General features: G+C 45.8%; 1 protein-coding gene across 2 annotated transcripts in view; it reads right to left on the bottom strand.

Moving 5' to 3' along the window:
• The window catches only part of RNF168 (ring finger protein 168), a 37,101-nt gene extending 23,771 nt beyond the window's left edge, over positions 1–13,330 (bottom strand). For both annotated transcript variants that reach the window (XM_038751931.1, XM_038751932.1), the window contains exons 1-3: positions 13,260–13,330; positions 3,889–4,225; positions 713–789 (exon numbers count right to left, since the gene is read on the bottom strand). In XM_038751931.1, coding sequence (XP_038607859.1) covers positions 713–789; positions 3,889–4,189 — 378 coding nt within the window. In that variant the 5' untranslated portion in view covers positions 4,190–4,225; positions 13,260–13,330. The remainder of the gene's footprint in view (positions 1–712; positions 790–3,888; positions 4,226–13,259) is intronic.
• Positions 13,331–15,334: the final 2,004 nt, after the last annotated feature.

The raw sequence follows: 15,334 nt of genomic DNA, 5'->3' as shown, positions 1-15,334 counted from the left end.
TCTCCCTGCCTCTTGTCTCTCTCTTCTCCAGTTCGCACCTCACTCTGCTGACCTGGTGACTTTTCTAAAACATCACTGTGTGTACCCCGCCCCGCTCCTCTAAATCCTCCAGCGGTTTGCTCATCCCTCTCTGCGTCAAGCAGGAAGTCCTGACCATCGGCTTTAAGGCACTCAATCAATTCTGTCTCTCCTACTTATTTATTCTCCTTCTTCACCCCCCACTACAACCCAGCGCAAGCACTCGTCTCTCACTGCCGACGCCTCCCTTCCTTCCTGTCCCCTTCCCATCCGGGAGCCCACTGTTCTCCTCCCTTTGAGAGCTCTCCCGAAATCACATCTCCAGGAGGTCTCCTCTGATTCATCTCGCAAATCCTCATCTCCCTACTGTCATTTCAGCACTTCCAAGTCACCTAACTGCTTCCTCACCCCCTTCTCCCAGTAGCACATTCGCACCGATCCTCAAACTCCGCTGCTTCTCCCTCCCTGTGATTTATTTCAGTCTCTGTCTCCCAAGTGCTCCTTTCTTCCCCTTTTAGACTGTGAGCCCACCGTTGGGTAGGGACTGTCTCTATATGTTGCCAATTTGTACTTCCCAAGCGCTTAGTACAGTGCTCTGCACATAGTAAGCGCTCAATACGATTGATGACGATGATGAAGTGCTCGGTACGAAACGTTCACCAAATACTGGAAAAACCGTCTGTTTGGGACCTACCTTGCTGATCTCCTCTTCATATTCCTGCCTCAATTCTCCAGGTTTGCTTAACCTTCGTTCGGGCTGGTGTGAATCAACTGTTTCAGACCAAAAGAGAAAATATGCTCATCTTAGATAATTTAGAATTTTGTCAATAGCCACATATTTATAAGACGGGCAGGGATAAGAACAGTGCTTTGCACATAGTAAGCGCTTAACAAATGCCGTTATTATTATTATTATTATTATTATTATTAGTGGACTGTGAGCCCACTTTTAGACTGTGAGCCCACTGTTGGGTAGGGACTGTCTCTATATGTTGCCAACTTGTACTTCCCAAGCACTTAGTACAGTGCTCTGCACACAGTAAGCGCTCAATAAATACGATTGATTGACTGGATCCCAAAAGATACATTCCAGCTCGTATTAGTAATAAAGCACTGTACTTTCCCAAGCGCTCAGTATGGTGCTTTGCGCGCAGTAAGCGGTTAATACGATCGACCGGACTGAATAATAAAGCCATTATTTGGATTTCTTTGTATCAGAGCTATGTGAGACTATAATATAGAACAACACCAGAGCCTACAACGGTGCCTGGCCCACAGCAAGCACTCCAAAACTACAGTTATTATTTTATTACCACCAATAAAATAATTGGTGGTAATATTCTATTAATTTTATTTTGTTAATATGTTTGATTTTGTTGTCTGTCTCCCCCTTCTAGACTGTGAGCCTGTTGTTGGGTAGGGACTGTCTCTATAGGTTGCCACAGTTAGTGGTTTTACATAATAATAATGGTATTTGTTAAGCGCTTACTATCTGCCAAGCACTGTTCTAAGCGCTGGGGTAAGGTTGTCCCACGTGGGGCTCACAGTCTTCATCCCCACTTTCCAGATGAGGGAACTGAGGCCCAGAGAAGTTAAGTGACTTGCCCAAGGTCACACAGCTGACAAGTGGCGGAGGCGGGATTAGAACCCATGACCTCTGATTCCCAAGCCTGGGCTCTTTCCACTAGGCCATGTTGCTTCTCCGCATGTATACTACTTTACCATACTGGAGAAAATATCCCTGAGGTAATAATAATAATAATAATGGCATTTATTAAGCACTTACTATGTGCAAAGCACTGTTCTAAGTGCGGAAGTCAATCTCACAAATGAAAGAACTAAAACAATGATCTTGAAAAGCCCCATCTGGTACACCAGCATACAGAACAAACCCAGCATTCATTCATTCAATCAACCGTATTTATTGAGCGCTTACTGTGTGCAGAACACTGAACTAAGCACTTGTAAAGTACAATTCGGCAACAAATAGAGACAATCCCTACCCAACGACGGGCTCACAGTCTAGAAGGGGGAGACAGACAACCAAAGATGACGAAACAAAACAAGGAGACAGGTGTCAATAGCATCAAAATGGCAGAATCCAACTTTTTAATAATAATGTTGGTATTTTGTTAAGCGCTTACTATGTGCAAAGCACTGTTCTAAGCGCTGGGGTAGATACAAGGTAATCAGGTTGTCCCACGAGGGGCTCACAGTCTTCATCCCCGTTTTCCAGATGAGGGAACTGAGGCCCAGAGAAGTGAAGTGACTTGCCCAAAGTCACACAGCTGACAAGTGGCAGAGCTGGGATTTGAACCCACAGCCTCTGACTCCAAAGCCCGGGCTCTTTCCACTGAGGCATGCTGTATCCCTATGACTACGCTCAGTCGATGCTGAGACATTATGCAAAAATCATGCATTCATTCAATTGCATTTATTGAGCGCTTACTGTGCGCAGAGCACTGGACTAAGCACATGGGAAGTACAAGTCGGCAACATACAGAGACGGTCCCTACCCAACAACGGGATCACAGTCTAGAAGCAGCGTGGCTCAGTGGAAAGAGCCCGGGTTTTGGAGTCAGAGGTCATGGTTCAAACCCCGGCTCTGCCGACTGTCAGCTGTGTGACTTTGGTGCAAGTCACTTCACTTCTCTGGGCCTCAGTTACCTCATCTGCAAAATGGGGATTAAGACTGTGAGCCCCCCGTGGGACAACCTGATCATCTTGTAACTTCCCCAGCGCTTAGAACCGTGCTTTGCACATAGTAAGCGCTTAATAAATGCCATTACTATTATTATTATTAGAAGGGGGAGACAGACAACAAAGCAAAACATGGAGACAGGTGTCAAAGTCGTCAGAACAAATAGAATTAAAGCTGGGGATGGAGTCTTCTCTCTCCTCTAACAGTGGAAGCAGTAGGATAAGGGCTTAGAACAGTGCTCTGCACATAGTAGAACAGTGCTCCGCACATCCCGGCTCCGCCACATGTCTGCTGTGTGACCTTGGGCAAGTCACTTAACTTCTCTGAGCCTCAGTTACCTCATCTGTAAAATGGGGATTAAGACTGTGAGCCCCACGTGGGACAACCTGATCACTTTGTATCCCCCCCCCAGTGCTTAGAACAGTGCTTTGCACATAGTAAGCGCTTCACAAATGCCAACATTATTATTAGTAGTAGTAAGCGCTTAATAAATGCCATTAAAAAGAAAAAAAGGGCCAGGAGACCCTGATTGTCACCGAAGGCCGTAAGGGAATTCAAACGTAACAGTGAAGTGACCTCGCTGAAGTCCACAAGGCTGGTTTACTGGAAAGGTAGTACCGTACTTAAGTCAAGTACCATACTTAAAACAAAACAGACCAAAACTACAATAAAAATCATCTCGGTCAATCCCGGCTCTGAAGGGCGAAAAAACCGAACCCACCCGGCACAAACCCTCGAGGCCTAAATAACGACTTAGATGGGTGCGAGCTCTAGTTTAGTGGCTGCCAAGTGTTTTTAATAGAGAACGAGTCTATATATATATATGCATTGTCTCTATATGTTGCCAATTTGTACTTCCCAAGCGCTTAGTACAGAGCTCTGCACATAGTAAGCGCTCACTACGATTGATGATGATGATGGTATATATGTTTGTACGTATTTATTTATTTGACTTGTACATATCTATTCTATTTATTTTATTTTGTTAGTATGTTTGGTTGTGTTCTCCGTCTCCCCCTTTTAGACTGTGAGCCCGCTGTTGGGTAGGGACTGTCTCTATACGTTGCCAACTTGGACTTCCCAAGCGCTTAGTCCAGTGCTCTGCACACAGTAAGCGCTCAATACATACGACTGATTGATTGATCGCTCGAGTCTAGCTTCCCACTCACCGTCTTGCTGGGTTTCCTGCCCACTGGCTCTCCTGCGGCATTCCTCGGGATGGTTCTTCTGGATCCTCTCCCAGAGGTCCACGTCGATCAGCGTGTTGCTGCGGGCGTGGTACCGGGCCCAGGTGGAGACCCGCCGGCGGCAGAACGGGCAGTACAGGTTGGCCTTTTCCACCGTCAACTGGAAGCACGACTTGCAGAGCGTGTGGTTACAGGGCAGGGTTACCGGTTCTATGAGGATTTCCGTACATATCTGGCACTGGCACTCGGATAAGGACAGAGGGGCCTCGGAGAGTCTGGCCATTTTGGTACGGGAACGAGGCTAACGCGGCATCAGTACCTGAAGAAAAGAACCGGAGACGCTCTTTACTCCGAGGACGCGGAAACTCATAATGATAATAACAATAATGGCATTTACTAAGCGTTTCTTACATGCAAAGCACTGTTCTAAGAGCTGAGGAGGTTACAAGATGATCAGGTTGTCCCATAGGGGGGCTCACAGTCTTAATAATAATAATAATAATGATAGCATTTATTAAGCGCTTACTGTGTGCAAAGCACTGTTCTAAGCGCTGGGGAGGTTACAAGGTGATCAGGTTGTCTCAAAGGGGGGCTCACAGTCTTAATCCCCATTTTACGGGTGAGGGAACTAAGGTGCACAGAATAATAATAATAATGATGGCATTTGTTAAGCGCTTACTATGTGCAAAGCACTGTTCTAAGCGCTGAGGAGGTTACAAGGTGATCAGGTTGTCCCAAAGGGGGGCTCACAGTCTTAATCCTCATTTTACAGGTGAGGGAACTAAGGCACAGAGAATAATAATAATAATGGTGGTATTTATTAAGCGTTTACTACATGCAAAGCACTGTTCTAAGCGCTGGGGAGGTTACAAAGTGATCAGGTTGTCCCACAGGGGGCTCACAGTCTTAATCCCCATTTTACAGGTGAGGGAACTAAGGTACAGAGAATAATAATAATACTGATGGTATTTGTTAAGTGCTAACTATGTGCAAAGCACTGTTCTAAGCGCTGAGGAGGTTACAAGGTGATCAGGTTGTCCCAAAGGGGGGCTCACAGTCTTAATCCCCATTTTACAAGTGAGGGAACTAAGGCACAGATAATAATAATAATGATGATGGTATTTGTTAAGCCCTTACTATGTGCAAAGCACTGTTCTCAGCGCTGAGGAGGTTACAAGGTGATCAGGTTGTCCCAAAGGGGGGCTCACAGTCTTAATCCCCATTTTACAGGTGAGGGAACTAAGGCACAGAGAATAATAATAATAATAATGAGGGTATTTGTTAAGTGCTTACTATGTGCAAAGCACTGTTCTAAGAGCTGAGGTGGTTACAAGGTGATCAGGTTGTCCCAAAGCAGGGCTCACAGTCTTAATCCCCATTTTACAGGTGAGGGAACTAATGTACAGAGAATAATAATAATAATGATGGTATTTGTTAAGCACTTACTATGTGCAAAGCACTGTTCTAAGGGCTGAGGAGGTTACAAGGTGATCAGGTTGTCCCAAAGGGGGGCTCACAGTCTTAATCCCCATTTTACAGGTGAGGGAACTAAGGCACAGAGAATAATAATAATAATGGTGGTATTTATTAAGCGTTTACTACATGCAAAGCACTGTTCTAAGCGCTGGGGAGGTTACAAAGTGATCAGGTTGTCACAAAGCGGGGCTCACAGTCTTAATCCCCATTTTACAGGTGAGGGAACTAAGGTGCAGAGAATAATAATAATAATGATGGCATTTGTTAAGCGCTTACTATGTGCAAAGCACTGTTCTAAGCGCTGAGGAGGTTACAAGGTGATCAGGTTGTCCCAAAGTGGGGCTCACAGTCTTAATCCCCATTTTACAGGTGAGGGAACTAAGGCACAGGGAATAATAATAATAAGGATGGCATTTGTTAAGCGCTTACTATGTGCAAAGCACTGTTCTAAGCGCTGAGGAGGTTACAAGGTCATCAGGTTGTCCCATGGGGGGCTCACAGTCTTAATCCCATTTTACAGGTGAGGGAACTAAGGCACAGGGAATAATAATAATAATGATGGTGGTATTTATTAAGCGTTTACTACGTGCAAAGCACTGTTCTAAGCGCTGGGGAGGTTACAAGGTGATCAGGTTGTCCCAAAGGGGGGCTCACAGTCTTAATCCCCATTTGACAGGTGAGGGAACTGAGGCCCAGAGAAGTGAAGTGACTTGCCCAAAGTCACACAGCTGACAGTTGGTGGAGCCGGGATTTGAACCCATGACCTCAGACTCCAAAGCCCGGGCTCGTTCCACTGAGCCACGCTGCTTCTAATCTAATCATGTTCTGCATGCTTCTGTATCACGTTTCGTTCACTCATTCATTCAATCGTATTTATTGAGCGCTTACTGTGTGCAGAGCACTGGACTAAGCGCTTGGTAAGCCCAGGTCGGCAACATCTAGGGACGGTCCCTACCCAATAACGGGCTCACAGTCTAGAAGGGGGAGACAGACAACAACACAAAACATGGAGACAGGTGTCAAAATCATCAGAACAAATAGAATTATAGCTACAGGCACATCATTAACAAAATAAATAGAATAGTAAATAGGTACAACATAAATAGTAACATACCTTGTACTTCCCAAGCGCTTAGTACAGTGCTCTGCACACATTAAGCGCTCAATAAAGACGATTGAATGAATGAATGAAAACACACACATGAATATAAATAATGTACCTAAGTGTTTTGGGGCTGAGGGAGGAATGAATAAAGGGAGCAAATCACGGTGACGCAGAAGGGAGTGGGAGAAGAGGAAAGGAGGGCTTAGGCAGGGAAGGCTTCTTGGAGGAGATGGGCCTTCAATAATAAGGCTCTGACGGCAGGGATAGTGGAGGAATAAATCTGGAGGTGTGAGCTCCTTGTGAGCAGGAGCTGTCACTTGATTGTTGTATTCATTCAGTCGTATTTATTGAGCGCTTTCTGTGTGCAGAACATGAATATAAATAAATTGCAGAAATGTACATAGGGGTTTCGGGGCTGAGGGAGGAATGAATAAAGGGAGGAAATCATGGTAATGCAGAAGGGAGTGGGAGAAGAGGAAAGGAGGGCTTAGGCAGGGAAACTTTCTTGGAGGAGATGGGCCTTCAATAAGAAGGCTCTGATGGTGGGGAAAATGGAGGAATAATATCTGGAGGTGTGAGCTCCTTGTGAGCAGGAGCTGTCACTTGATTGTTGTATTTATTCAGTTGTATTTACTGAGCGCTTTTTGTGTGCAGAACATGAATATAAATAAATGACAGAAATGTACGTAAGTGTTTTGGGGCTGAGGAAGGAATGAATAAAGGGAGCAAATCACGGTGACGCAGAAGGGAGTGGGTGAGGAGGAAAGGAGGGCTTAGGCAGGGAAGGCTTCTTGGAGGAGATGGGCCTTTAATAAGAAGGCTCTGATGGCGGGGAAAGTGGAGGAATAAATCTGGAGGTGTGAGCTCCTTGTGAGCAGGAGCTGTCACTTGATTGTTGTATTCATTCAGTCGTATTTATTGAGCGCTTTCTGTGTGCAGAACATGAATATAAATAAATTGCAGAAATGTACATAAGTGTTTTGGGGCTGAGGGAGGAATGAATAAAGGGAGCAAATCACGGTGACACAGAAGGGAGTGGGAGAGGAGGAAAGGAGGGCTTAGGCAGGGAAGGCTTCTTGGAGGAGACGGGCCTTCAATAATAAGGCTCTGACAGCGGGGAAAGTGGAGGAATAATATCTGGAGGTGTCACTGGACTGTTGTATTCATTCAGTCGTATTTATTAAGCGCTTTCTGTGTGCAGAACATGAATATAAATAAATGACAGAAATGTACATAAGGGTTTTGGGGCTGAGGGAGGAATGAATAAAGGGAGCAAATCAGGGTGATGCAGAAGGAAATGGGAGAAGAGGAAAGGAGGGCTTAGTCAGGGAAGGCTTCTTGGAGGAGATGGGCCTTTAATAATAAGGCTCTGACAGCGGGGAAAGTAGAGGAATAAATCTAGAGGTGTGAGTTCCTTGAGGGCAGTAAGCGCTCAATAAATACAATGGAATGAATGAATGCATTTATTTATTTTATTTTAGACTGTATTTTAGACAGTAAGAGCTCAATAAATACGATTGATTGATTGATTGATTTGTACATATTTATTCTTTTCATTATATTTTGTTAATCTGTTTTGTTTTGTTGTCTGTCTCCCCCTTCTAGACTGTGAGCCCGCTGTTGGGTGGGGACCGTCTCTAGATGTTGCCAACTTGGACTTCCCAAGCGCTTAGTACGGTGCTCGTCACGCGGCAAGCGCTCAAGAAATACGATTGAATGAATGAATGAATTTATTAATTGCTTACTGTGCACAGAGCACTGTGCTAAGATCTTGGGAAAGACTGTTCCCTCCCCTCCCCTCTAGACTGCAAGCCCGCTGTGGGCAGAGACAATCCCCGTCTCTCTTTGTTGCTGTATTGCACTCTTCCAAATGCTTATTAATAATAATCTAATAATGTTGGTGTTTGATAATAATAATGATAGCAGTTATTAAGCGCTTACTATGTGCAAAGCACTGTTCTAAGCACTGGGGAGATTACAAGGTGATCAGGTTGTCCCACTTGGGGCTCTCAGTCAATCCCCATTTTCCAGATGAGGTCACTGAGGCCCAGAAAATAATAATAATAATAATAATAATAATAATAATAATAATAATAGCATTCATTAAGCACTTTCTATGTGCAAAGCAGTGTTCTAAGCGCCGGGGAGGTTACAAGGTGATCAGGTTGTCCCACGGGGGGCTCACAGTCTTCATCATCATCATCATCAATCGTATTTATTGAGCGCTTACTATGTGCAGAGCACATCCCCATTTTCCAGATGAGGTCACTGAGGCCCAGAGAATAATAATAATAATAATCATAGCATTTATTAAGCACTTACTATGTGCCAAGCACTGTGCTAAGCACTGGGGGGGGGGATATAAGGTAATCAGGTTGTCCCACATGGGGCTTTCAGTCTTATTCCCAGTTTTAGAGATGAGGGAACTGAGGCCCAGTGAAGTGACTTGCCCAAAGTCACACAGCAGACAGGTGGCGGAGCCGGAATTAGAACCCACAACCTCTGACTCCCAAGCTGCTCTTGCCACTAAGCCAAGCTGCTTCTACAGTGTTCTGCACACAGAAAGCGCTCAATAAATATGACTGAATGAATACAACAGTCTAGCCCATCATCCTCTTGTTTGCATAATAATAATAATAATAATGGCATTTGTTAAGTGCTTACTATGTGCCAAGAACTGTTCTAAGCACTGGGGGTGGGGGGGATACACGGTAATCAGGTTGTCCCACATGGGGCTCACAGTCTTAATCCCCATTTTACAGATGAGGTAACTGAGGCACAGAGAAGTAACTTGTCCAAAGTCACACAGCTGACAAGTGGCAGAGCCGGAATTAGAACCCATGACCTCTGACTCCCAAGCCCGGGTTATAATAATAATGATGGCATTTATTAAGCGCTTACTATGTGCAAAGCACTGTTCTAAGCACTGGGGAGGTTACAAGGCGATCAGGTTGTCCCACGGGGGGCTCACAGTCTTCATCCCCATTTTACAGATGAGGTAACCGAGGCACAGAAGTGACTTGCCCAAAGTCACACAGCTGACAATTGGCAGAGCCAGGATTCGAACCCATGATCAGACTCCAAAGCCCGTGTTCTTTCCACTGAGCCACGGTGCTTCTCATAATAATAGTAATTGTGGTATTAAGTGCTTACTATGTGCTAAGCACTGGGGGGATACAAGCAAATCGGTTTACATCCGAATAAAGAACATAAATTCATTCATTCACTCAAACTCAGTTATTGAGCGCTTACTGGGTGCAGAGCACTGTACTAAGCGCTTGGGAAGTCCAAGTTGGTAACAATAGAGACAGTCTAGAAGGGGGAGACAGACAACGAAACAAAACATATTAACAAAATAAAATAAATAGAATATGTACAAATAAAATAAATAAATTCATTCAATCGTAGTTATTCATTCATTCATTCAATCGAATTTATTGAGCGCTTCCTGTGTGCAGAGCACTGTACTAAGCGCTTGGGAGGTACAAGTTGGCAACATATAGAGACGGTCCCTACCCAACAGTGGGCTCACAGTCTAGAAGGGGGAGACAGAAATTTTGAGCGCTTACTGGGTGCAGAGCACTGTACTAAGCGCTTGGGAAGTCCAAGTTGGTAACAATAGAGACGGTCTAGAAGGGGGAGACAGACAACGACACAAAACATATTAACAAAATAAAATAAATAGAATAAATATGTACAAATAAAATAAATTCATTCATTCAATCGTAGTTATTGAGCAGCGCTCAGTACAGTTTTCTGTCCATAGTAAGAGCTTACTAAGTACTAGTGATAATAATGATGGTATTTGTTAAACGCTTACTATGTGGCAGGCGCTGTACCTCATCTGTAAAATGGGGATTGATTGAGAGCCCCACGTGGGACAACCTGATCATGTTATATCCCCCCCAGCGCTTAGAACAGTGCTTTGCACATAGTAAGCGCTTAACAAATGCCATCATTATTATTACTAAGTGCTAGACTGGATACAAGCAACTGAGTTCATTCATTCATTCATTCAATCGTATTTATTGAGCGCTTACTGTGTGCACAGCACTGTACGAAGCGCTTGGGAAGTACAAGTTGGCAACATATAGAGACAGTCTAGAAGGGGGAGACAGACAACAAAATAAAATAAATAGAATAAATATGTACAAATAAAAGAAATAAATTCATTCATTCAATCGTATTTATTGAGCGCTTACTGTGTGCAGAACACTGGACTAAGCGCTTGGGAAGTCCAAGTTGGCAACATATAGATACAGTCTAGAAGGGGGGGACAGACAACGAAACAATACACAGTAACAAAATAAAATAAATAGAATAGTAAATATGTACAAATAAAATAAATTCATTCATTCATTCAATCACATTTACTGAGTCCTTACTGTGTGCAGAGCACTGCATTAAGCGCTTGGGAAGTCCAAGTTTATAGTCTATAAATACAGTAATAATTGTTATGTCTAGTAGTGATGATGATGGCTTCTGTTAAGCACTTCTTGTGTGCCAAGCCCTGTCCTAAGCGCTGAACAGAAGCCTGCGGGTCCTGGTTCATTCATTCATTCATTCATATTTATTGAGCGCTTACTGTGTGCAGAGCACCGTACTAAGCGCTTGGGAAGTCCAAGTTTATGGTCTATAAGTAGATAGAGTAATAATTGTTATGTCTAATAGTGATGATGATGATGGCTTCTGCTAAGCGCTTCTTGTGTGCCAAGCCCTGTCCTAAGCGCTGAACAGAAGCCTGCCGGTCCTGGTTCATTCATTCATTCATTCACTCGTATTTATTGAGCGCTTACTGTGTGCAGAGCACCGTACTAAGTGCTTGGGAAGTACAAGTTTATGGTCTATAAGTAGATAGAGTAATAATTGTTATGTCTAATAGTGATGATGACGATGGCTTCTGTTAAGCGCTTCTTGTGTGCCAAGCCCTGTCCTAAGCGCTTAACAGAAGCCTGCCGGTCCTGGTTCGTTCATTCATTCATTCAATCGTATTTACTGAGCGCTTACTGTGTGCAGAGCACTGTACTAAGCGCTTGGGAAGTCCAAGTTTATAGTCTATAGAGTAATAAATGTCTAATAGTGATGATGATGATGATGGCTTCTGTTAAGCGCTTCCTCTGTGCCAAGTCTTGTCCTAAGCACTTAGCAGAAGCCTGCCGGGCCTGGTTCATTCATTCATTCATTCATTCGCATTTATTGAGTGCTTACTGTGTGCAGAGCACTGGACTAAGCGCTTGGGAAGTCCTAGTTTATAGTCTATAAGTAGATAGAGTAATAATTATGTCCAACAGTGATGATGATGATGGCTTTTGTTAAGCGCTTCTTGTGTGCCAAGCCCTGTCCTAAGCGCTTAACAGAAGCCGACGGGCCCGGTTCATTCATTCAATCGTATTTATTGAGCGCTTACTGTGTGCAGAGCACTGTACTAAGCGCTTGGGAAGTCGTAGTTTATAGTCTATAAGTAGATAGAGCAATAATTGTTATGTCTAATAGTGATGATGACGATGGCTTCTGTTAAGCGCTTAGCGGAAGCCGACGGGCCCGGTTCATTCATTCAATCGTATTTACTGAGCGCTTACTGTGTGCAGAGCACTGGACTAAGCGCTTGGGAAGTACAGGTTTATAGTCTATAAGTAGACAGAGTTATAATTGTTATGTCTAATAATGATGATGATGGCTTCTGTTAAGCGCTTCTTGTGTGCCAAGCCCTGTCCTAAGCGCTTAACAGAAGCCTGCTAGTCCTGGTTCATTCATTCATTCGTATTTATTGAGCACTTACTGTGTGCAGAGCACTGTACTAAGCGCTTGGGAAGTCCAAGTTTATGGTCTATAAGTAGAGTAATAATTGTTATGTCCAATAGTGATGATGATGATGGCTTCTGTTAAGCGCTTCTTGTGTGCCAAGCCCTGTCCTAAGCGCTGAACAGAAGCCTGCCAGTCCTGGTTGGTTCATTCACTCATTCGTATTTATTGAGCGCTTACTGTGTGCAGAGCACTGGACTAAGCGCTTGGGAAGTCCAAGTTTATAGTCTATAAGGAGATAGAGTAATAATTGTTATGTCTAATAGTGATGATGACGATGGCTTCTGTTAAGCGCTTCTTGTGTGCCAAGCCCTGTCCTAAGCGCTTAACAGAAGCTGACGGGCCTGATTCATTCATTCAATCGTATTTTTGAGCGCTTACTGTGTGCACAGCACTGTACTAGGCGCTTGGGAAGTCCAAGTTTACAGTCCATAAGTAGATAGAGTAATAATTGTTCTGTCTAATAGTGATGATGACGATGGCTTGTGTTAAGCGCTTCCTGTGTGCCAAGCCTTGTCCTAAGCGCTTAACAGAAGCCTGCTGGTCCTGGTTCATTCATTCATTCATTCATTCATTCGTATTTATTGAGCGCTTACTGTGTGCAGAGCACTGTACTAAGCGCCTGGGAAGTCCAAGTTTATAGGCTATAAGTAGATAAATAATTGTTATGTCTAATAGTGATGATGATGGCTTCTGTTAAGCGCTTCTTGTGTGCCAAGCCCTGTCCTAAGTGCTTAACAGAAGCCCGCCAGTCCTTGTTCATTCATTCATTCATTCGCATTTATTGGGCGATTACTGTGTGCAGAGCACTGGACTAAGCGCTTGGGAAGTCCAGGTTTATAGTCTATAAGTAGATAGAGTAATAATTGTTATGTCTAATAGTGATGATGATGATGATGATGATGGCTTCTGTTAAGCGCTTCTTGTGTGCCAAGCCCTGTCCTAAGCGCTTAGCAGAAGCCTGCTTTACCTGAGGCGCGGCGCAGCGCGGGGCGTCGGGCCGCTGCTGTTGTCTGAGGCGGCGGCGGCGCTGAGGGGAGAGGCCCGGGGGCCGCGGGGGGGTGGGCGGGGGGGGCGGTGGCGGGGGGCCGCAGTGCGCTTGCGCTGCGTCGCGCGCGCGCCGAGGGAATCCCGCCACCTGATTGTTGGGGCGACACACGCGCGCGCACGCGCGGCCCCGCCCACCCCGTGACGTCACACTGCCCCGGACCGAGGGGGCGGGGCCCGGCCCAGAACCTCCTCCCCCGCCTTCTCCCTCCCTCTTTCTCTCCCTCTTCCTCTCCCTTTCTCCCTCCTTCTCTCTCCCTCCCCCTCTTTCTCTCTCCCTCTTTCTCTCTCTTCCTGTCTCTCCCTCCTCCCTTCCTGTCTCTCCCTTTCTCTCCCTCCTCCCTTCCTGTCTCTCCCTTTCTCTCCCTCCGTCTCTCCCTCTCTCTCCCTCTGTCTTTCCTTCTCATTCTCTCTCCCTTTGTCTCTCCCCTTTCTCTCCCTCGCTCTCTCTCCCTCCTTCTCTCTCTTCCTGTCTCTCCCTCCTTCTCTCCCTCTCCCTTCCTCTGTCTCTCCCTCTTTTTCTCTCTTCCCATCTCTCCCTCTTTCTCTCCCTTTCTCTCTCCCTCTCTTCCTCTGTCTCTCCCTCCCTCCCTCTCCCTCTCCCTCTGTCTCTCCCTCTTTCTCTCTCCCTCTCTCTCCCTCTGTCTCTCCCCCTTTCTCTTCCTCTGTGTCTCCCTCTCTTTCTCTCTGCCTCTGTCTCACCCTCTCTCTTCCTCTGTCTCTCCCTCTATTTCTCTCCTCTCCCTCTCTCTCTCCCTCTCCCTTCCTCTGTCTCTCCCTCTTTCTCTCCTCCTGTCTCTCCTTCTTTCTCTCTCCATCTCTCCCTCTTCCTCTCTCCCTCTGTCTCTCTCCCCCACTCCCTCTCCCTCCATCTCTCGCCCTCCATCTCTCTCTTCCCCCTCTCTCCCCCATCTCTCTCTCCCCCTTTTTTCTTCCCCCTGCCCCTCCTCTCCCCCTTCTCTCCCTCTTCTCTCTCTCCCTCTGTCTCTCTCTCCCCTTCTCTTTCTCTCTCTTCCCCCTCTCCCCTTCTCTCTATCTCCCCTTCTCTCTCTCCCCCCACTCCCTCTCTCCCTCTGTCTCTCTCTCCCCTTCTCTCCCTCCCTCCCTTCTCTCTCTCCTCTCCTTCTCTCTCCCCATTCTCTCTCTCCCCTTCTTTCTCTCTCTCTTCATTCATTCATTCAATCATATTTATTGAGCGCTTACTGTGTGCAGAGCACTGTACTAAGCGCTTGGGAAGTACAAGTTGGCAACATATAGAGACAGTCCCTACCCAACAGCAGGCTCACGGTCTAGAAGGGGAAGACAGACAACAAAACACATTAATGAAATAAAATAAATAGAATAAATATGTACAAGTGAAATAGAGTAATAAATGTACAAACATGTACACAGGTGCTGTGGGGAGGCGAAGGAGGTAGGGCGGAGGGGATGGGGAGAGGGAGGAGGGGGCTCAATCTGGGAAGGCCTCCTGGAGGAGGTGAGCTCTCAGTAGGGCTTTGAAGGGAGGAAGAGAGCGAGCTTGGAGGATGTGCGGAAGGAGGGCATTTCGGGCCAGGGGGAGGATGTGGGCCAGGGGTCGATGGCGGGACAGGCGAGAACGAGGTACGGTGAGGAGATTAGCGGCAGAAGAGCAGAGGGTGCGGGCTGGGCTGGAGAAGGACAGAAGGGAGGGGAGGGAGGAGGGGGTGAGGGGATGGACAGCCTTGAAGCCCAGAGTGAGGAGGTTTTGCCTGATGCGTAGGTTGATTGGTAGCCACTGGAGATTTTTGAGGCAGATTCCATTTACATTCCGGGGCTACTGGTGTTGGAATAGGACCTCGAGAGGAGAGATCTGTTTATAATAATAATAATAATGATGATGGCATTTGTTAAGTGCTTACTATGTGCAAAGCACTGTTCTAAGCGCTGGGGGGGGGAATACAAGGTGATCAGGTTGTCCCACATGGGCCTCACAGTCATAATCCCCATTTTACAGATGAGGTAACTGAGGCTCAGAGA

This window comes from Tachyglossus aculeatus, chromosome 1 (genome assembly GCF_015852505.1).
Source record: "Tachyglossus aculeatus isolate mTacAcu1 chromosome 1, mTacAcu1.pri, whole genome shotgun sequence".
Classification (NCBI taxonomy): Eukaryota; Metazoa; Chordata; class Mammalia; order Monotremata; family Tachyglossidae; genus Tachyglossus; species Tachyglossus aculeatus.
This window is presented reverse-complemented; position numbering and strand designations above follow the sequence as displayed.